The sequence below is a fragment of the Sus scrofa genome, chromosome 12 (assembly GCF_054392235.1).
Source record: "Sus scrofa isolate SSC_HxYL_T2T_F1_AM1 chromosome 12, Sscrofa_HxYL_maternal_Yorkshire_Landrace_v2.0, whole genome shotgun sequence".
NCBI lineage: Eukaryota > Metazoa > Chordata > Mammalia > Artiodactyla > Suidae > Sus > Sus scrofa.
In genome coordinates, this window is record NC_139394.1 from 65,235,697 (window position 1) to 65,257,771 (window position 22,075).

General features: G+C 57.9%; 1 protein-coding gene across 20 annotated transcripts in view; it reads left to right on the forward strand.

The window, feature by feature from the left end:
• Nucleotides 1–20,931, forward strand: part of ULK2 (unc-51 like autophagy activating kinase 2) — a 68,355-nt gene extending 47,424 nt beyond the window's left edge. For 7 of the 20 annotated variants that reach the window (XM_021067920.2, XM_021067927.2, XM_084986348.1 and 4 more), the window contains 14 exons: nucleotides 345–494; nucleotides 4,773–4,918; nucleotides 6,205–6,285; nucleotides 7,694–7,980; nucleotides 8,759–8,949; nucleotides 9,348–9,451; nucleotides 9,691–9,840; nucleotides 11,015–11,223; nucleotides 13,845–14,023; nucleotides 14,310–14,428; nucleotides 14,784–14,941; nucleotides 17,796–18,003; nucleotides 18,775–18,829; nucleotides 19,004–20,931. In XM_021067920.2, coding sequence (XP_020923579.2) covers nucleotides 345–494; nucleotides 4,773–4,918; nucleotides 6,205–6,285; nucleotides 7,694–7,980; nucleotides 8,759–8,949; nucleotides 9,348–9,451; nucleotides 9,691–9,840; nucleotides 11,015–11,223; nucleotides 13,845–14,023; nucleotides 14,310–14,428; nucleotides 14,784–14,941; nucleotides 17,796–18,003; nucleotides 18,775–18,829; nucleotides 19,004–19,055 — 2,089 coding nt within the window. In that variant the 3' untranslated portion in view covers nucleotides 19,056–20,931. Of the gene's footprint in view, nucleotides 1–344; nucleotides 495–4,772; nucleotides 4,919–6,204; nucleotides 6,286–7,693; nucleotides 7,981–8,758; nucleotides 8,950–9,347; nucleotides 9,487–9,690; nucleotides 9,841–11,014; nucleotides 11,224–13,844; nucleotides 14,024–14,309; nucleotides 14,429–14,783; nucleotides 14,955–17,795; nucleotides 18,004–18,774; nucleotides 18,830–19,003 lie in introns of those variants that run through there. The other 13 variants (XM_021067921.2, XM_084986349.1, XM_021067925.2 and 10 more) reach the window with 9 other exon arrangements.
• Nucleotides 20,932–22,075: the final 1,144 nt, after the last annotated feature.

The window sequence follows — 22,075 nt, forward strand, 5'->3', positions numbered from 1 at the left end:
CCTCATCAGAGCCCAGGTCCCGGGGCGCGTGCTGTCCTCCCAGCAGGAGCGAGGAGCAGGGTCTGAGCCGCGACGCTGGGCGCTGCCGGCCCGGGGCCCCGTTGTGGAGGAGCGCGCGTGCCCTTCTCCCCACACGTCTCAGCGCTCGGCATGCCCGTGGGTGCCCGCAGGGGCCTTTGAAGGACGGCTGTGGTCTTGGCTTCATGTGTGTGTCTGAGGCGATCGCTTCTTAGGGGCATTCAGAAGCGACCACTCGGCTTCGTCAAGAGCTTGCTCTGAGCATCACCAGGGGGTGGCAGGAAGGGAGCCTGACCTGACGTGGATTTCTCTCCTCTCTCCCTGAGCGGTGTCTGCAGGCCGTGCCAGCCCACGGCGCCCCCGCCCAGCGAAGCGGCACCCGTCCCAGTCCCCACCCAGCTAAGGAACTACCAGCGCATAGAGCAGAACCTCACGTCCGCCGCCAGCCCCGGCGCAAGTCTGCACGGCTCGCCCAGGTGAGCGCGCGTCTGCTTCCCCTCCCGACCGTGGCCGTCCTTTTGAAGCCGGTGGTGGGGTTATTGGAAGACGGCCCTTCCCGTGGCCAGGCTGGTCTCGTGTGTGTGTCGGAGGTGCACAAGTGAGTAGTCACACATTGCTTGGTAGAGGTTCTGTTAAGCGAGGTTTAAGCCTGGTCGGGTGGTTACTCTAGTGTGGTATGTATGTATTTGTCCATAAGTGTAACTCTTCAGAATCGAGACAGAACTTGTTCAAAAGGAAATCTCGCCAGTTAGAGGAGACCGTGGACATATTACTTCTTCCTCGTCGTAAACCCCCACTAACGTAGGCAGAGAATGACCAAGACATAAATCCACAAAGATAAGTAAACTGAGAAAAGTGTTGAGTGGGCGAGAGCTTTCGGCATTTCGGGGAGCCTGGGAGGGGAGCCCGGCGGTGCCTGCTGGAGCAGAGAGGGGGGCATGCGTGCCTTAGAGACGCGGACGCACGGGCAGCCCGCCCCTTGGCGCAGTGGCAGCAGGTGGGGTGAGGCCGTGGGCGGAAGCTGGAAAGGGGCATCCCGGGGAGAGCGCGGGTGCAGAGGGAGGAGAACTTAGGTGAAGAACCGGTACCTCAGGCCCAGGGCAGAGGACGCATCTGTGAGCGAGGACAAAGCGCTCTTGAAAACAAAGCAGGAGTTCCCGTGGTGGCGCAGTGGTTAACGAATCCGACTAGGAACCATGAGGTTGCGGGTTCGGTCCCTGCCCTTGCTCAGTGGGTTAACGATCCGGCGCTGCCGTGAGCTGTGGTGTAGGCTGCAGACGTGGCTTGGATCCCGCGTTGCTGTGGCTCTGGTGTAGGCTGGCAGCTACAGCTCCGATTCGACCCCTAGCCTGGGAACCTCCATATGCCATGGGAGCGGCCCAAGAAATAGCAACAACAACAACAACAACAAAAGACAAAAAGACAAAAAAAAAAAAAAAAAGAAAACAAAGCAGAAAAGACCTCTTGGCTGTTGCGAAACATAGTAACGGAAATAAATGAAAACAAACGTTGGAAGACAGAGCTGAGGACGCATCCGAAAGAAGTGAATCAGACGAGGTGGAAAAGGTGAATGGAGCGTGCTCCTCAGGGTTAATTCATAGAGGCGTTTCCAGAAAGAACGGTGACAGCCGGGGAGAACACTTCCGGGAAGTCAGCTGGAAAGAGTCTCCAGAATCGGAGGGGACAGGATTGTGGATTAGGGAGCTCGTTGTGGTGCAGGGGTAACAAACCCAACTAGGATTCATGAGGTTGCGGGTTCGATCCCTGGCCTTGCTCAGTGGGTTAAGGATCTGGCGTTGCCGTGAGCTATGGTGTAGGTTGCAGACGCTGCTCGGATCCCATGTTGCTGTGGTTCTGGTGTAGGCCGGCGGCTACAGCTCTGATTAGACCCCTAGCCTGGGAACTTCCACATGCCGCGGGAGCAGCCGTAAAAAGAAAAAAAAAAAAATCTTCTTAAAGCATGTACTGCTCTGGGGACCTGCTCTGCCAGTTTCCCAGGGCACAGAGCGCCTCCCTCACCTCCGTGCTGAGCTTTCTCGGGGGCGTTGAGTGTGGAGCGCCTGATGCAGTCGTGTAGAGGCAGATGGCGAGTGCCAGGCTCCGGGTCACAGAGCAGCGTGTGTGTCCTTCGACCCAGCCGTCGGCTTCCGGCAACATTTTCTGCGGCTGGATAGTCCTTGCCAGTGTATAAAATTGTCTGTCTACAAAGTGGATCATTGTTATAATAGCAAAGGGTGAGCAATACCAGGTGCCCACCAGGAGGGGACTGATGCGTGATGCGTCACGGTCGGCCTGGGACAGCGGAACTCCTGCCAGAGAAGCCGTCTGTGTGCTGAGGTCGGGCAGCTTCCGAGGTTCCTCGTGAAATGGCAAAAGCGAAATTCACTGAAGTGGTTCCCCAGGTGTGGTCTGTGGCTCCAGTTCAGAGGGTCCACGGGGTGGAAACTGTTGTCGTGGTGATTCTAGGCCCCTGCTTGCCTCATGCCATGACGCACGCTCATGGCGCACGGGCAGAGGCGGGAGATGCTGGCACCTGGAACCGTCCGTCAAGGTGACGGGCTCTTTCCCACCACACGGGTGGCACCAAGTGCCGTTAGTGAAGCCGTGAGAAGTGTGGTGTCTCTTTGAAGCTTTCAGCCTTGCCTGCAGTGTAGGTAGAAAGCCCGTTGGCTGCCCGTCGGAGTAGCTGTCTTAAGGAAGAGAGCTCGTGTGGTTAGTTGCAACCTGGATCAGCCACTTTTCACGGGTCACCAGGGGCCCGAGAGGAGGGCTGGCCAGCTGGGCTTGGGGGTATCCACAGCTGTTGGGTTGAAAAGGAACGAAGTCGGTAGTGGTATTTTGACACAAATGTGACTTTTTTGGGGCCACACCTGTGACATGTGGAAGTTCACGGGCCAGGGATCAAACCTGTGCCACACCAGTGACAACGCTTGGGTCTGTAAGCTGCTCACCACCAGGGAGCTCTCTGAGAGAGGGTAGTGTGTCAGCATTTGGAGTATCTGCGTAACTCAGTCAGCCTTTGTTTCCAAATGGCCCAGTGTTGGAGAACGTGTGTCTGTAGACAGCAGGTCCGTTCCAGGTAGCAGACAGCCGGCGGAGAGCAGGGCAGAGTGCGGCTTCAGTCTTGGGGCGCGCGCCCCGCGGCAGCCGCCTCAGAAGTGAGCACTTGCTGGGTGGCGGTTGTCGTCGCGTCAGAACCTCCAGCCAGGCCTCCGGGAGGCGGCCTTTTCCTCACGTCCTCCCCCCAAGGGGCACGTGCGATGGAGCGGCGGTCGGGGGGCGGCCTCCTGGGGTGGAGGCGATAGAGACTGGCAGCAGCGGAACCGACGTCACGCTCCTCGGTGGTCGATTCGCTTTGGGAAGCAGTTTCTGTGATCTCACGTTACGTGTAATGAGTTGGTTGTTGTTAGTGATTTAATAACTAACAACACTGTGCAGTGTTAACTTCTCATACCGTAAAAACCAGTTTCATGAACAGTCTCCGGGATTTTCAGGAGGTTTAAGGCCATAAAGGGGAACTAAGACCAAGAAAAGGGACAGTGATCGGCGTGGTATCGTTTCCCAGAGCCAAGGTGTCATATGGTACCTGTGTTAAAACGGGGTGAGAATAAGATTGTACATTCCGTTTGCGTGCGTGTGTCCATGAAGCGAGGGCTTCTGGAAGGACACGTGAGCCACTGCAAGCAGTGGGAACCTACATGCAGGACCGAGGGGAGCTGGGACCGAGGAGGAGCTGGGACCGGGGAGGAGCCGGGACCGAGGGGGAGCCGGGACCGAAGGGGAGCCGGGACCGAGGGGGAGCCGGGACCGAGGGGAGCCGGGACCAGGGGGAGGTGGGACCGAGGGGGAGCTGGGACCGAGGGGAGCTGGGACCGAGGGGAGCCGGGACCGAGGGGGAGCCGGGACCGAGGGGAGCCGGGACCAGGGGGAGGTGGGACCGAGGGGAGCCGGGACCGAGGGGAGCCGGGACCAGGGGGAGGTGGGACCGAGGGGGAGCCGGGACCGAGGGGGAGCCGGGACCGAGGGGGAGCTGGGACCGAGGGGAGCCGGGACCGAGGGGAGCCGGGACCAGGGGGAGGTGGGACCGAGGGGGAGCCGGGACCGAGGGGGAGCCGGGACCGAGGGGAGCCGGGACCAGGGGGAGCTGGGACCGAGGGGAGCTGGGACCGAGGGGAGCTGGGACCGAGGGGAGCCGGGACCGAGGGGGAGCCGGGACCGAGGGGAGCCGGGACCAGGGGGAGGTGGGACCGAGGGGGAGCTGGGACCGAGGGGAGCCGGGACCGAGGGGGAGCCGGGACCGAGGGGAGCCGGGACCAGGGGGAGGTGGGACCGAGGGGAGCCGGGACCGAGGGGAGCCGGGACCGAGGGGAGCCGGGACCAGGGGGAGGTGGGACCGAGGGGGAGCTGGGACCGAGGGGAGCCGGGACCGAGGGGGAGCCGGGACCGAGGGGAGCCGGGACCAGGGGGAGGTGGGACCGAGGGGGAGCCGGGACCGAGGGGGAGCCGGGACCGAGGGGAGCCGGGACCAGGGGGAGGTGGGACCGAGGGGGAGCTGGGACCGAGGGGAGCTGGGACCGAGGGGAGCCCTCCCTGCACTTGTGCACGTCCCGTGTGTGTTGCACGTGGCTGCCTTCCGTGTTTGTAAAACATCCACTCCATGGCCTGTGGCTGGGAGTTTTTAAGAAAAAAGACAATAAATAAAGCTGGAGCCCTAGAACCTGCCAGCGAGGGAGCAACCTTTTCTTTCTCCTCAGGTCCGCGGTGGTTCGAAGGTCCAACACCAGCCCGATGGGCTTCCCCCGGCCGGGCTCCTGCTCCCCGGCGCCGGCGGACGCCGCGCAGACAGTCAGACGGCGGCTCTCCACGGGGTCTTGCCGGCCGTACTCGCCGTCCCCGCTGGGTAAGGAGAGCTTCGAGCAGTTGCTTGCAGCCTCTTGGGCACGACGCGGCCTTAGCAGCGCTGGCTCACGACGGCAGTGAGTCTCAGCTGCCGGGAGCCCTACCCCACCTCCCCGACTCGGCCCCGGTCTCGAGTCCCTCTTGAGAATCTCCGTGTGGCTCTGCCGAGACTGCGGGAAGTAGGACAGTGGGCAGCCTTCAGCACCGTGGGGATACAAGCATCTCCACTGGGCTTGGGCTCCACACGCACAGTCAGAAACCCCAAGTTAAAGTGCATAAAATGCCTGCCTACCTTGCCACTGGGATTCGGGAGGAGCCAACGGTAGTAGAGGGAGTTCCCTGGCGGCCTAGTGGATTGAGGATCTGGTGTTGGCGCTGCTGTGGCTCGGGTCGGATCCCTGACCTGGGAACGTCTGCAGCCCCGGCAAGGCCCAAACCAGTAAAGACGGCGGCGTAGTGACGGGCCTGGGCGACGCCCACCAGTGCTTGCGGCCGTGGGGGGCGTGTGGTGGCAGCTCCTCAGGGTCCTTCCCCACCTGTCCCAGACCCGCGGGCAGCAGTAGGGCCACCAGAGGCAGGCATGAAGCAGCACAGCCCAACCCAGCAGCAAGGGCAGTGGGCTGAGATGGAGAAGGGGCCCTGCCCGCCCGGTGCCAGCACACCTCCAGGCCGTGCACACGCACGCACGCACACACTCGGGAGCAGGACTCACAGCAGGGAGGGGCACCTCAGGAGGAGGCAGGGCGAGAAGGACTGAAGCAGGGCCCAGGAGCCCTGGTTCCTAGAGTGAAAACTGCAGGGATGTCTCTGTGTGTGTGTCTTTTTAGGGCCGCCCCCGCGGCATATGGAGGTTCTCAGGCGAGGGGTGGAATCAGAGCTACCGCTGCCAGTCTACACCACAGCCACAGCCCCACCAGATCTGCACCGCATCTGCGACCTACACCACAGCTCACGGCAATGCTGTGTCCTTACCCCGCTGAGCGAGGCCGGGGAGCAAACCCGCAACCTCGTGGATCCTAGTCGGGTGCGTTACCCGCCGAGCCGTGAAGGGAGCTGCTCCTCGTGTCGCATCTTGAAGACGTGGCCTCGCGGGGTCTGCCGGCCCTCTCCCAGCGCGTGCCTTTGGGGCAGCTGGGTGACGCGTTGATCTCAGAGTGCCCAGCACGCCGGCCGCTTGAACGTGTGCTTAAATTTGTAAAGTGTAACGTACGGTGTGCACGTGTTGCCGTCCGCCTCCTTCCTTGCTTTTGAGCCGTCTCTCCTCCCTCTGCATCTCCCTCTTCGCAGTGGGCGCCGTGCCTGAGCCGCCGAGTCAGTGCTGCTGCGGCCACCCTCAGGGCCCCGAGACCAGGAGCCGGAGCGCCTCAGGTAGGACCCGCCTGCAGCGCCGCAGTCCCGCTGCCGTCCCGCTGCCGTCTCAGCAGTCGAGGCGAAGTGTTTTCCTGCTGCCTGTGGTTTTAGGATTTTGGTCTGATGTCCCTTGGCACATCAGAGCCAATCGGTTATCTCCTAGTAGGACTCTGAGTCTTAGGCGTTACATGACATGGCTAAGTTCTTGTGAGTGTCACACAGAACGTGAACGTCAATCCAGAGAAGGAAGTTTGATTGTTGGATTAATACTGTTTTTGAAGAGAGCTACCAGTTAGCATCGGGTGAAGAGAGGCACAGATGTTGGTCTCTCTGCTTAGGTCAAAGGCGTAGGCCTGGAGAGATGTGCGGAAGTCTCCTTCGAGAGGTCGGATGGCCTCGTGTGTGCCTTCGAGCCGCTGGCCGGGTGATGGAGTGCTGGGGTACGGGGGGTACTCTTGTCTAGGGTTGGCATTTCGTAGTCTGTGTCTCCTTCAAGTTTGGGTAACTTTCTCCAGCTCGTAACGTTTTGTCGCTGTTTGTGTGTGTGTGCATAAATACACGTGCATAGGGCAGAAGCCAGTTCTGAAAAACACAAAACCCGCCACATTTAGGATGAGATTAAGGCAGGAGTGTCAGCAGCAGTTTCAGAAAGATGACTGTTTCTGAGGAGGATTCCGCTAAGAGGGTTTGTGCGTCTTTCACCTTATGGGGGTCGGGCTTGCAGGAAGCTCTGAAGAGCTCGTAGCCGGAGCGCCAGGCTTCGCGGGCCTGAAGTTGGCAACAGCAGGGATTGTGGGGGTTCCCTCGTAGCCAGCTGTTCACAGAGTCAAGACCCTGCTCCCAGGCTCCGGACACGGTGACCCCTTAAGAGGCAGACTGTCTGTGGACACGTGTTCTCTCTGTGGAGACGACGGTACTTCAGGTTTTAAATGAATTTCATGAAACTGCGAAAAACAGCCGCATTCTTGTTGTCTTTAGATGTAATAAAACCTAGGAAAGGTATATTTCTAATTGTCTTTCCAACATTCTTTTTTTGAATAAGGTTCGTTCTAGGTTAGTTTGAAAACTTGCTTTTCGTTGCTGTGGGGGAACAGAGCCGTTGTGTCGATAAGACGTGTGTGTGTGTGTCTGTGTGTGTGCGCGCGCGTGTCAAGAGTGGAGGTTGTCCCGTTCAGCGTAGGTTGGGTGGTTTTCGTTAGCCGTTTACTCTCGAGTCCCTTTGGTGCTCAGCAGACCTTGCACTAATCGGAGTTGGTTGCCTGCTGTTGATACAAACAGCTGATTGTCCTTGGCCCAGAAAACAGCTTTTAGGCTGTCCCGTGGAAAGCCAGCGGTGGGTTAGAACGCTCGCTTCGAGAACCGTCTCTGCTCCCCCGGTGCTCGCTGCCCTCCTCCCTTGGGGCAGCCTCGCCTGTCTCCCTGGCAGGTTCTCCGGTGCCGCCGGCTCCGGCTCCGCAGTCCCTCCCGCTGGGCGCCAGGCTGCAGAGTGCCCCCACCCTCACCGACATCTACCAGAACAAGCAGAAGCTCCGAAAGCAGCACTCGGACCCCGTGTGCCCGCCGCACGCCGGCGCCACATACAGCTGCTCGCCGCAGCCCGGCCGGCCTGGCAGCCTCGGGACCTCGCCCACCAAGCATGCGAGCTGCTCTCCGCGGAGTTCTGACTGGTTCTGCAAAACTCCTTTACCCACAATCATTGGCTCTCCTACCAAGGTGCGTTTGGGCAGCCCTTGTAGCTGTTCCGGCTTTGTTAGCCGTCGTGGAGGGGGCACTTGGCTCTGGGTATGGAGCCGAGGTCCACAAGGGACGCTGAACTAGAGAAGCTGCTTCCTCTCAGGTCCTGGAGGGAGTCCGTACGTCTCCAGGGGCCACACGGGGAGGTTGAGTCAGAGAACGGCAGGCCGTGGGCACCTGTCAGGGCACGGGGGGACCTCTGATGCCTGGGCTTCTGGTCAGCAACACAGGGGACATGGAGCGGGGGGGCCTGGGCACAGGGAGGATCCCTGATCCCTGGGCCGTTGGTGGGGGGCGGTGTCGTATCTGGAACTTAGGCTCATTTGTGACTCTGGCTGCAGCAGGGACGGTACCAGGGGCTAGCGTCAATTTAAGGTCCCCGCAAGCCACTTAGCCAGGCAGAGTGGTTGTGGAAGCAGCAGTACCATGGAGCAGTAGGTCGGGGACGGATGTAGCAAGTGCTTTACGGAAGGGATTCCTGAGAGCAGCCAGAGTTTGAGGAGCAGCGCTCCGCGCCAGGCCCGGTGCGCGTCCTTCACCTCGCTGGGTGCTTTGTATACACTATCCTGTTCATCCTGAAAAAAGGAAGCACTTAGTGGAAGTGAACGGTCGCAGTGGCCGAGACTGGCAGTGGAAGAGCCAGGAGGTGCCTCCAGATCTGGCGGAGTCCTGTCAGTGCTCCCTGCTGCTGCGCCAGCCGCCCGGCGGTTCTAACACTCCAGACCGCGTAGGGACCCGATGCCTTGTGTTTCTCTAGACCACAGCTCCTTTCAAAATCCCTAAAACGCAAGCGTCTTCCAACCTGCTGGCCTTGGTCACACGTCCCGGGCCGTCGGAGGGGCCGTCCAGAGACGGGAATGACCCACAGGCGGGCGCCCCCGGTCTCTCGGGACAAGGAGGCGAGAGGCGGAAGGCCGCCGAGCAGCCCATCAAGGCGGTGTTTGGCAGGTAACGCCGTGCAAAGCGTGCCCGACCTCGCTTTCTGCCACAGCACAGCCAGTGGTAATGACCCTGCGCACGCTCGGGCCCCGCACACCTGTGTCAGTGGTAGTGACCCCGCACACCTGTGTCAGTGGTAGTGACCCCGCACACCTGTGTCAGTGGTAGTGATCCCGCACACCTGTGTGAGCCAGTGGGGAGGCCTCTGCACACCCGTGTGAGTCCAGAGCTCTTGCTGACCTTCCCGAGCAGCCCGTCGCTGCCTCGAATTGTTCGGGGTCCCTTTCCTGTCTCCTTGTTCCCCGACTTCCCGTTAACCCTGTCACGGCTTGGCTTAAGTCGCACTTACTGTTGGGATGTCTGGATTTTCAAACGCCTGTGTTTACGTGCTTGTCGTCACTCTTCAGATCTGTCAGTGCCGGGAAGTTATCAGATCCGCACGTCAGAGCACCTCTGGGTGGACACCAGGGCGGCGCGTACAGTTTAAGTGCAGAGCGGCCAATGGATGTGGGTGAGGAAAGCCTGGCGGCTTTTTCGCGGGTGGTGGTGAGTTTCCTGTGGCCGCGGTAACAGCCACCACAAGCTTGATGGGTGGAACAACACAAGTGTGTTGCTGGGCAGTTCCGAGGTCAGAGGTCCAGCCTGGGTGTCACGGGGCTAAAGGTGCGGCCCTGAGGAGAGACGGGACGGTCAGGGTCTGCCTGTCGTCCCACCTCAGACGCGTAACACGTGCGTCAACTCTCGTTGCAGCCCCTGCGGGCGCCTGTGGCAGTGCCCTGGCGCCGCCGGTGGGACTGGCAGCGGGTCCCAGGGCGGCGCTGTTCACGGTCGGGTCCCCTCCGCACGGCGCCGCCGCCCCCGCCTGCGGGCACGTGGCCCTTCGCGCAGGACCGGCCTCAGGTGACGCGCCCTCTCGGTCGTCTCTGCTCGCGGGGTGGGGTGGGGTTGGGGTTCACGGAACAACCTAGCGGCAGGGCCGAAGCCGTGCCCTCTCTGCCCGTCACTTCCCTCCGGTGGCATGGACGTAACCTTTTCCCTTGCCCTAAGAGGAGGTGATACTTGCAGAAGGCGACTTGATAAAGGTGCGAAGTTAGACAGGACGCTGGCGTTGCCAGAGACGCCCCTTCCCCACGGAGAGGCGGCCCTGCCTGTTGGAGCTTCTTGGCCCATGTCGAGGCGTGTTGTAGTGTTGCCGCTACGTCTGTTTTGAAAGTGACAGGTTGTTGATCTTTGTTTAGAAGCCTTAGATTGAATCTTTGCGTGGTACTTTGAATCCCAGTCAATCCCAGGGGCGTTTAGATGGGCTGCCAGATTAGCTTTACTCCCTGCAGTCTCTAAATAGGTAATTTATGCCAAAAATTAAGAGCGTCTTAGGTAGGACCTGAAATGAGTTGAAAGTTGACATCACCTTCCGCCTTGTGCCTTTGTGTCCCTCAAGTTCCCTCAGGCCGAGTCAGGGACTAATCAAGACACCAGAGGATTCATAAGTGTGTAGGTGGGTAGCGCCGGGGGGAAGAGAGCTGGGCACCTTGGCTTTAGAAGTATTAAAAGGTGGAGTCAGAAGAAAGTGCTGTCTTTGTACCTATTGATAAAGCCAACATCTAAAAACGGAACGCTCCGTGTTGGTGAGGCCTGGTGGGGTCTGTGCACTCAGCCACGGCTGCTTTAGAAAATAGTGTGGCCGCTCTTGGAAAGAGCTGTGAGAACGTTTCTAGGCATCTTGGATGGGTGGCAATCCCGCTCCTGTCTCTAGTACCGCCTTGCAGTGTTCATTGCCAGTAAATAACTCACGGAATGATTTCATTGCAATGTTGCAATATAACGGGTCAGAAATGGTAACATTTCCTGGATGCAGTTCTGTGAAGTGTGCATCCGCTGGCTTTGATCATTGAAGGCAGGAACCTCGGGAGCAGTGTATATGCCCGGAAGGGGTCTAAAACGGTATTTTCAAAGTAGCTGTGATGGAACTGTGCACACGGCTGAGCAGTAAAGTGAGCATGGGCAACTCACCGGGGTTGGGACCTTTCTCCACCGTCCCGGTCTCACTGGCGCTGCCCTGTCCTCTCTCCCGCAGGAGGTGCCAGCAGCGCCGGAGGCTCCCTGTGCTCCGCCAGCGGCCGTGTGTGCGTGGGCTCCCCGCCTGGGCTGTGCTTGGGGTCTTCCCCCCCGGGAGCAGAGGCCGCTCCCAGCCTGAGACACGTGCCTTATGGTGCTTCTCCCCCCAGCCTGGAGGGGCTCATCACCTTTGAAGCCCCTGAACTGCCCGAGGAGACGCTGATGGAGGTGGGCAGAGGCCCCGTGGTGGGCGGCCTGGTGGCGAAAGAGCAGAACTCAGCAGCGAGTCCTGATGGCTCCCCTTACCTGTTCTGTTTAGAAAACATTGCTGATTTATTTTCAGAGTAATGTGGGGTTTGGGGGGGTTTTTTTTGTCCTTTGTTTTTCAGGGCCACACCTGTGGCTTGTGGAGGTTCCCGGGCTAGGGGTCAAGTTGGAGCTGCAGCTGCCAGCCTGCACCACAGCCACAGCCACACGGGATCCGAGCTGCATCTGCAACCTGTACCACAGCTTGTGGCAGTGCCGGATCCTTAACCCATTGCACGAGGCCAGGGCGCAAACCCACATCCTCATGGATGCTAGTCGGGTTCGTTAACCCACTGAGCCTTGACGGGAACTCTGTTTTCAGAGTAATGGTGACGGCGACCCTTAGGTGTGACAGGCCTTGGTGGGTGGTAAGGACTCGGAGTCTGTATTCTTGTCTGAAGCTGATTTACTATTTATAGGACTTTTGAAGCATGTCTTTGTCCTAAAACCATAACTTTTTATTCTCAAAGCTTGCTTTTCTTCATAAGATAAAAGTGATACACTTGGGTGTCAAAACTATAAATCAGACTGCCACACGGGTGACACTGAGGAATCAACCTGCCCTGCAGACTGGGTGCTCACGTTTGTAGCCCAACGCCTGCCCTCCGCAAAGCCTGCTCTGCAGGGTACAGACACTTCACAGTGTGAAGCATGGTGAGCAGAGGGTGACTTCCTGACTCCTGAGCCTGTGCCACCTAAGTCCTCAGTGTGGACTTGAGGACAGCGTTGAGTAGACTGCTGTCCACTGACCTCCAGTCCCTGAATGCAGTGCTAACTCAGCCTGCATTTCTTTTTTTTTTTTGTCTTTTGTCCTTTTAGGGCTGCACTAGCGGCATATGGAGATTCCCAGGCTAGGGGTCAAATCAGAGCTGTAGCCACCAGCCTACACCACAGCCACAGCAATGCGGGATCCGAACCACGTCTGCGACCTACACCACAGCTCATGGCAACGCCGGATCCTTAACCCACTGAGTGAGGCCAGGGATCAAACCTACAACCTCATGGTTCCTAGTCGGATTCATTTCCGCTGCACCACGACGGGAACTCCTCAGCCTGCATTTCACATTAAAACCATCAGCTCTCCAGACCAACTCTTTTTTGGGGGGAGGGGGACTTTTTAGGGCCTCACCCATGGCATACGGAGGCTCCCAGGCTAGGGATCCAATCGAAGCTACAACTGCCAGCCACAGCAACATCAGATCCAAGCCACGTCTGCGACCTACACTATAGCTCACAGCAATGCCAGGTCCTTAACCCACTGAGCGAAGCCAGGGATCGAACCTGCATCCTCATGGAAGCTAGTCAGATTCGTTTCCATTGCTCCACAATGGGAACTCCACTCCAGACCAACTCTTAAAGAACAGACTCTCCATCCTGGACCTTTCATATTTCTGTTGCATGTGAATGCGAATTAAGTATTTCATATAAAAGCTATAAAATACTGCATGCAAAATTCTGGTAGTGATTCTCTAGTAACTTTAAGTTGTTCTTTTAAAAATATGTGTATGAAGTTCCTGTTGTGGCGCAGTGGAAATGAGTCCGACTAGGAACCATGAGGTTGTAGATTCGATCCCAGGCCTTGCTCAGTGGGTTAAGGATCCGGCGTTGCCGTGAGCTGTGGTGTAGGTTGCAGACGTGGCTCCGATCCTGTGTTGTTGTGGCTGTGGTATAGGCCAGCGGCTACTACAGCTCTGATCGGACCCCTAGCCTGGGAACTTCCATATGCTGCAAGTGCGGCCCTAAAAAGCAAAAAACAAACAAACAACCTTAGTTTTGTGATTTCAAAATACATTTATAGCTAAAAATAAATCTCAAAACATTAATTTTAGAATATCCATTTTTAATGTATGTTATTATGTCTGTCTACATTCCTCTCGAACTAACTGAAAAAATCACAGAAAATGGAGATATTATGAATCACTGTCAACTGAAGAACCACCAGAAATTAAAATCATCTTGAAGCGTTCCCATGGTAGCTCAGTAGTTTAAAAACCCAACCGAGTATCCATGGGGACGCGGGTTCAATCTCCGCCCTCGCTCAGTGGGTTAAGGATCCGCTGTGGCTGTGGCGCAGGCTGGCAGCTGCAGCTCCCCTTCGCCCCCTGGCCCAGGAACTTCATGGGCCACAGGTGCGGCTGTAAAAAGGAAAACATGCACCTCGGAGATTTTAAGTCCGCAGAACTCATCAGACTGCCGAGAAGTGGTGGTTGATGTGCAGAATGTCATTGTATTCTTAGGTCCTGGTGTCTGGTTGCTCAGGTGTTGACTCAGGCTGTTGAGTCAGGTGCCGCCCGTGTTTCGTTTCTCGTGCTGAGAGGACCGGGACCTCCGCTTGGGAGGCTTGATTTTGTGGGCGCTCTCACGCACCCGCACGGGCACACCACACGCCCTCCTCGCTGGGTGGCATTTGTGTTTCCCTCGCTGGTTTTCTGGGATTTAGAAATGGGCGGCGCGGAAGCGTTGGCCGTGGCCGGGGTTTGGGTGCAGAGCTGCCCCCCCCCCACCCCCCTGCACGTCTCTGAGACGCGTTGGCTTTGCCGCAGCGGGAGCACACGGACACCCTGCGCCACCTGAACGCGATGCTGCTGTTCGCGGAGTGCGTGCTGGACCTGACGGCCGGGCGCGGGGCCAGCCCCGAGCTCTGCGCGTCCGCCGTCTCCCTGTACCAGATCCAGGAGAGCGCGGTGGTGGACCAGATCGGCCAGCTGAGCAGGGACTGGGGGTAGGTGCCCTGGGCCGTGGGGATTCCGCACCCGGGGTGGCGCCCTCCCTGCGAAGGCCTCCGTGGGAGACACCGGACGAGGAGGAGGTGGTGTTTTCGTCTGAGGGCACAGGTGGTCCTCGGAAGCGCACGCGTCTCTGCACGCTGACCCTCGTCCCTGCAGGAGTCCTCTGAGCCCTGAACCTGTGGCGGAGAATGATGTCGCCTTAGCCAGGCCGCGGGGGGTGACCTGACCCTGGGCTGCGGCTCGCGGGCCGACGCTCTGCCCTCTCTCTCCCGGGTGCAGGCGGGTGGAGCAGCTGGTGCTGTACATGAAGGCCGCGCAGCTGCTGGCGGCGTCTCTGCATCTCGCCAAGGAGCAGATCAAGTCCGGGAAGCTGAGCCCGTCCACGGGCGTCAAACAAGGTGCAGGGGCGGGGCTGACAGGACCCCCGGGGGCTGAGGGCGCCTTCTCCCCTGACGTGGGGAAAGGCAGCTTGTGATGAGGAGCCCCTGGGCATTAAGCACTGGTAAATGGGAGACGTTGCTGGCTTTGGGGGGGGGGGGCTCGTTGGATGTTTGTTTTTGCCGCTTGACCCGTACGGAGCAGTCGGACGCTTTGTTGTCCATCTTGTCTTCACTGAAAGGAAACGTGATTTCCAGTCGCTTGTTTTCAGGGATCATGTAGGGTCGCTTTCCTTAAATCAGCAGGAAAGTTGCATGTCGCTGGCACTCTGTCTCTGCAGGAAAATTGTAACTTTCATTTCAACTTTCTTTCCAGTTGTCAAAAATCTGAATGAACGATATAAATTCTGCATCACCATGTGCAAGAAACTTACAGAGAAGCTGCATCGCTTTTTCTCTGACAAGCAGAGGTTTATCGATGAAATCAACAGCGTGACCGCAGAGAAACTCATCTATAATTGTGCTGTGGAGATGGTAACCCTTTAAGGTTTCCTGTTGTGCAGTCGTAGTACTTGTGTCGGAGAGCATGTTTTCGAGTTGACCTTGACGTTGTCCTTTTAAAGAGCGTCTGTGCTCCACACGCCCGCGTCCCGAGCGCTGTGACTGGCTCCCCCTCAGGGAGCGTCAGACCAAATCCACCTGCAACAAACATAAAGAGTTAGGTTGTTACCACGTTTGGGAGACGCTTACTGTTCACTCCTCCTAAAAAGTGCTAACTTTTGAGGAGTTCCCATCGTGGCGCAGTGGTTAACGAATCCGACTAGGAACCATGAGGTTGCGGGTTCGGTCCCTGCCCTTGCTCAGTGGGTTAATGATCCGGCGTGGCCGTGAGCAGTGGTGTGGGTTGCAGACGTGGCTCCGATCCCGCATTGCTGTGGCTCTGGCGTAGGCTGGTGGCTGCAGCTCTGATTTGACCCCTAGCCTGGGAACCTCCATATGCCGAGGGAGCGGCCCAAGAAATAGCAAAAAAAAGACAAAAAAAAAAAAAAAAAAAGAAAGAAATGGCAAAAAGACAAAAACAAAAAGTGGTAACTTGAGGCATGACTTCATCTTTTAGTAGTTGGCATCTAAAAGCTTTAGCTAGATTTATTTCCTCATTTTCTGCTTTTTAAGAAACTTGACTTGAGAAAACGTTAGAAGTACTGCCGTGTTCACCAGCCTGCGAAAAGTCACCCAGTGAGATTCTCCCACTGACTTAAGAATGGACACAAAGTACAATCTGCTTTTCCAGTTATATTGTGGAAATAATTTGTTTTCTGTCTCTTGGTGGAAAAAATTACTCTGAAGTAAAGGTGAATTTAGGGACTGTTGAAGACAGAAGTACCTAGGTGGGGAAAAGTTCAATTCCTGACCAGCCTCATAGTTTTTACCATGTTAACACACGATAGACCTTCCTTCTTCCCGCGCACGTGGGGCCTTTGAATTGCGCTGCAGTGTTGCTCCCGTGGCCTTACTTTGGAAGCCGTCGCGAACGATGGTTGGGAATAGAAACTGTTGATGAGAAGGACACACATCACATTGCTTCAGACTCTTGACACGAATGATAGGCCTTGCATCATTCTATTCCGAATTGAGATGCGTAAGACAGACTTTCTCTTGGACATTCGTGCCAGAAAAATGTCCTCTGGTTCGGAGCTACGCGCTGCTTGCCTTTCTGATGATCAGAGCCACCCGCTCGAGCAGCCCCCGGCCCGGCTGCCCAGCGAGCTTAGAGCTCGCTTAGAGCTTCTGTTGAGCTCTTGGCTTCTCTTTGTCAGGGCTTTGCTTTTCTGTGTCCGTCTTGCTTACCTTGCAAGTGAGTGAGTGGCTTTACTGTTGGAACGAGACTGGGCACATTGATGAGGACTCTAGGATACGGGATCCCTGGCTGGAGAAAGTCGGGGTGCTGTTGAGAGAACGCACGCTCCTGACCGGCCCACTGAGGCTGTGCCGTCTTCCCGGAGCCTCCCGCCTCCGCCGTGCCCGCTTCCTCCCCGGGCAGGCTGGCTGTGGCTCTCGCTTGGACTCCGGGCCCCTGCCCTGGGCTTCCTTCCTGCACGGACCCCTTAGAGTCGGTTCAGTCCCACCTCCCTCCAGACTGTGAGCTCCTGCGCCACCGCCTCGGCGCCACGCCTCGCACTGCGTGACTCCCGCACACCAGAACATTCTTTGACTAAATGGAGAATCTACGAAGTGTATTTTTATTTATTTATTTGCTTGCTTATTTATTTTTGTCCTTTTTGGGTCGACCCTTCAGCATGTGGAGGTTCCCAGGCTAGGGATCCAATCAGAGCTGCAGCCACTGGCTACGCCACAGCCACAGCAGTGCCGGCTCCGAGCCGCATCTGGGACCTGCGCCACAGCTCACGGCGACGCCGGACCCTTAACCCACTAGTGAGGCCAGGGATGGAACCCACATCCTCATGGATGCAAGTCGGGTTCCTTAACCGCCGAGCCACAGCAGGAACTCCTGTTTATTTTTTTTTCTTTTTATGGCCGCACTGTGGTACATGAAAGTTCTCAGGCTAGGAGTTGAATCCAAGCTGCAAGCCTAGGCCACAGCCTTGGCAACACCGGATCCAAGTCGCAGCTTGTGGCAAGGCCAGATCCTTAACCCACTGAGTGAGGCCAGGGGTTGAACCTGCATCCTCATGGACACTAGTTGGGTTCTTAACCCATTGACCCAAGATGGAAACTCCTGGAAGTGTATTTATTTTTATTTTTATTTTTTTGTTTTAGGGCCGCACCTGCAGCATATGGCAATTCCCAGGCTAGTGGTCAAATCAGAGCTGTAGCCGCCGGCCTTTGCCACAGACACGCCAGATCTGAGCAGCGTCTGCAGTCTACACCGCAGCTCACAGCAACGCCAGGTCCTTAACCCCCCTGAGCAAGACCAGGGATTGAACCCGTATCCTCACGGGTACTAGTTGGATTCGTTTCTGCTGTACCACAGTGGGAACTCTGAAGTGTATATGTAAAATAAACTCTTTATCCTGCTGTATGGCACAGGAACTGCATCTAGTGACTTGTGATGGGACATGAAGGAGGGTAATGTGAGAAGAAGCGTGTGCAGATGCACGTGTGACTTTGCCGTGCAGCAGAAGTGGACAGAACAGTGTAAATCAACTTAAAAAGTGGAACTATTTTAAAGAAACGTTTTAGTAAAGTGAGTCAGAGAGGAGCCAGTTTCAAAGTATAAAGCTCACACGTTAGGCACCTCCGAGTTCACGAAGGCTGTGTTTGAATGCAGAGTAGCTCTTTTGTCAAGGAACCCTTTCTTTCTCTCACTCACCTGCAGATTATATCATTTTGTCAAAGTGTGTTGATTTTAGACAGATTGCATTTGCAGCGGCGTTGCCCGGGTGGATCCGTGGTCTCTTGGGAGAGCTGCGAGCCGTCTTGTCTTGTTGCCTGGCTGCAGGTCCAGGCTGCAGCCCTGGACGAGATGTTTCAGCAGACAGAGGACATCGTGTGTCGCTATCACAAGGCGGCGCTGCTCCTGGAGGGCCTGGCCAAGATTCTGCAGGACCCGGCGGACGTCGAGAACGTGCACAAATGTAAGTCGGCCCGGAAAGGAGCGTGTTGGTGGGCCGCGCGTCTGTCATCTCCCACCGGTGCGGCGGGGCGAGCTGGAGCCCGGAGTCCTGCTGCCTGCGTCGGAGCCTGGCCTTCCAGCCTTGGGCCGTCACTTGCCCTTTCGCTGCTCAGGGTTCTCCTGCAGGGTGCGGAGCAGGGATGCTTGTTCCGTGCTGGGGGATTTTGTCATAGGCTTCCCACGGCACCGCTGTGTCGGTGGGTGTGTTGGTGTGTGCAGAGAACTGGGTTTGTATTGTTAAGTGATAATCAACGCAGCTACTAAGCCGGATCAGTTTCGTGACCAAAGAGCCCGCGAAGACCGTTCATGCTGCAGACGTGGTGTGGACAGCGAAGGGGGCACTGCCAGGCTCCAGGATGGGGTTACCGCCTGTCAGGGACGGGCCAGTGGCGCGTTCCAAGGGGAAGGTGGGGGACCTTTAGATGGGGTCGTCATAGCACGAGGCGGGCCGGCCGTTCTCAGATGTTTGCAGTAGTGAGCAAACTGGCTGTGAAAACCCAGATGCTCCTTCACTGGCGTGCTGATCTGGACGTTAGCAGGCACTGCGCTGCCCTAGACATCAGCTCTGAGCAGTGCGCAGGCGGGGAGGAGAACTCGCACTCAGAACTGCTAACTTTGGGGCAGCGTGAGGACAGAGGTGAGGATGTGGGTGGCGGGGTGGTGGTTTTTCGTTGGCTCTTCTTTCCCCGGTTTGGAAAGTGTGATGTTTACGGTGGCCGTATTTTGTTTCTAGATAAATCCAGCATCGAGAGAAGACTCTCTGCCCTCTGTTGTAGCAGCTCAACCACGTGAGCTGCGGCCCCCGCCCCGCCCCCAGGGGTCGGGGGGGGGGGGGATGCGTTTGGGGGCCTCGCCGCGTGAGCACCAAAGAGCAGGCCGTGCTTCCCGAGAGGAGCAGCGTCCCCCGACTCCGTCGTGCAGGAGATCTGCCTCAGCGGCGGCCCCTTCCTTTTCCTTCGTAGACGCAGAGGTGAGATGACCCCACGGGGCTCTCAGTGCGAACTTGGCAAATAAAGGTTCCGCAGCGCTGGCTCAGCAGCGCAGGTATTTTCCAGGAGAGCTCGGGAGGACGCCCGCCGCCGGTGGCTCTGCCCATCCGCCAGAGCAGAGTGCCAATCGCCCGTGTGCGCGGTGGCGGCAGCGGGGACTCGAAAAGCCACGTCCTGCAGGCAGCCTGACCCTTGGGGTGAGTGTGAGCCAGAGCTCACGTCCAGGGCAGCCCAGGAAGAGGGAGCCTGAGCAGGGAGGACTGCGAGTGTCTCTCGGAAGCCATTGCGCGATCTTGGAGTTGATCCAACACGGACACACACTCGTCTTCTAAAATCGGTCTCGTTGCACTAATTCACTGTAACAACTGTGTATTGGATTTTGCGGTGGAAAACTAACCGAGGCACAACGGACTCGTTTAAACTATTTTACTGGATGACACACACGTACCCGTTCCAGAACTCCCGCGCGACCTCTCGTGACTGCGGGTGGTCAAGACGCGTGTCCTGTGCCCCTTCGCGGTCTCTAACCCAGCCGTCCGCGCGCAGAGGGTTTCTCAGTGCTGGGCCTCCGGGGCCGCGTGTCTGCTTTGGCGGGCACGTTCGGTCAGGCCTGCAGCCGGGCCTCGCCTGTGCCCCTCGGGCTGGGTGGCGGGGCCGGGTTGCCTCGGGCAGTGTGAGACCAGGCGTGCGTGCGTCCGTCTGTCTGTCCGTCCGTCCGTCCGAGGCGCGGTGCGCAAGGAACTGTAGTCCAGCCAGAGCAAAGGCGGTGATCTGGAGGCTTGTGAGTCGTGTGGCGTTAGCGTGCAGTGAGTGAGTTTCCTCGTAGGAAGACGGGCGGCTGCCTCCAGCCCGTGTGTCCCGGCGTGTTGATCCAGACGGGCCAGCGAATAGCCCGGCAAGGAGCAGCGGGCGCTCCGCGTCCCTGCGGAGGTGGTTCCTCCCTTGTCGATGGCTGGGTTTCCTTTACTAACCTGCTTGAATACTTGAATAAGCCATTCTCCAGTCTTAATCCTTTGGGGTTATATAATCTGAACTCTGAGAACCTGCACAGAAGCCCTTTGGCGTTAATCTAACCCAGTGTCCCGATAAAAACATGGGTTCCCTTTACTTTGACAAAGTAATGTAATTTTTACCTTATTTATCTGTATGGAATCTCCGCATTTAATTTGAACATTTATTTATATGATGTTTGTATTTCTAGGTCTCTAATACAGTGTCTCTACCTCTCATTTGTAACTGCATGCATTGTTCCTGAAGCTAGGTAAACTCACTGCAGTGGTGTGTCATAGCCTTTTTCTTGTTGCCTGCACAGGTGGATCTTGGGTAAATAAGACTGACCAGGCGTTTCTAGGGTAAAGCTGGGTGCCCTGGGCCTCGTCAGGCCACGTCCGCACTCAGCGAGTGAGTGCCCTCTGCCCCAGGATTTCAGGCGTGGGGACTGTCCTGCGGGCAGCCGGGGCACCGGCTGGTGGCAAGGGCTCGGCCCTCCCTGCAGGCGTGCTCTGCCTGGTCCTTGTGTGCTGTGTTTTGGGTGATTTTTCCGCGGGTAGAGGGCAGGCTTTGCTCCCCAGTCCCTGCCCATGTCACCTGCGTCGGTCCTCCTCGCCTTCCTGTCTGCTCTTTAAACACAGGATGTCACAGGCGCCCGGTGAGGAGGCGCTCGGCCTGACGTCAGCCCCCAGGGCCGAGGTCGGGCCCGGCTCTGAGCTCCAGGTGCATCTGCTGCTCGTTCGAGGAAGGCCCAGGGTAGGTGGCGTGTGAAACCCGAAGTCTGAACAGCAGAGAAGAACAGACTGTGGGTTCATGAGCAATGGCTCTGATTCTCCTTCCGTTGTCAAGGCCGGTTGTTTTAAGAGATGTTGCCTTGATTATAGCAATAATAAACAAATGCTTTATGTTTCCACGAGTATTTTTCATTTTGCATCATCTGTTTCATAAAACAGAAACGGACCAGTCCACACATCCGTGGGTTGACATCTGTATTCAAGCCCTAACCTGGGCAGTTACTGGCCGTCCACGTGCTCACAGAGGCGTCCGCCTTGCACTTGCTACCGGGCTTGTCCCAGTACTGCCCTGCCCTGCCCTGGGCCTGGCGGCTCCCATTCCCCCTGCCCTCGAGGGGGAGAACCAGAGCAGCCGTACTCGTGCCCCCCACGCCAGGGTTGAGGCCAGGGGCACCTCGGTCCCCACAGGCGGTGAGACGGGGGCTGAGCAGGACGCAGTGGACGTTGGCTTGGCTCTCAGAGCCCCCGAGGCGACGGGAGTGACGGGAGCACAGACCTTGGAGGGAGGCTTGGTGCCTTCGGCGGGCGCTTCCTCCTGGTTCTCACTTGTCCTCGGAGGGGTGCCTGCTGCTCAGAGAGCTTGACGCCGTCCCTCTGTCGCGGGCGTGGCACCTCTGCACGCCTGGACCCAGCCCACTTCGTGCCCCTGGTCCTCACGGCAAGCCCTTGCACCTGCCTGCGGCTCCTCCCGAGGGTCGCGGCCCGGCGAGGACACCTTCTTTGGGGGAGGGGTCAGGATGGAGATCGTCAGGAATCCAGGCGGGGGAGGTGGTCCTGCCTGAATCAAGGAAACCAGGGCGGAGGGGATCCTCCTGGAAAAGCTCCCCCCCGCCCCAGGTCTCAGCTCGTGGAAGAGGCAGAGCCGCACAGGGGAAGGGTCGGGTGGCTCCGGGCCCAGCAGTAAAGGGTATTTTGCGGTTTTCACTGCTTGTTTGCATCTACAGGTGCTGGAGAAAGCAGCAGAGGCCGCCAGAGCCTGCTGACAGCTCGGCCCCGCACGGGCAGGGCCCCAGCTCAGGCTCAGTTGGTTGTGCATCTGGGCGAGGCCGCGGCCTTTGGGGGCCCGCCGAGCGCACCCCCTGAGATCCCTGAAGGCGCCCCCTGCCTCCGAGGGAGCAGCTGTCTGGGTCTCGGCTCCAGGCCCCCTCGGCCGGCGGCCGGCACAGAGCTGCTGGCGCTGGTGAGCGTGAGACAAGCTCGGGGGGCTGTCGAGCAGCCCCAGCCGTGTTGGGCTCAGTACGTCGCTGGGGGCAGCGGGCGG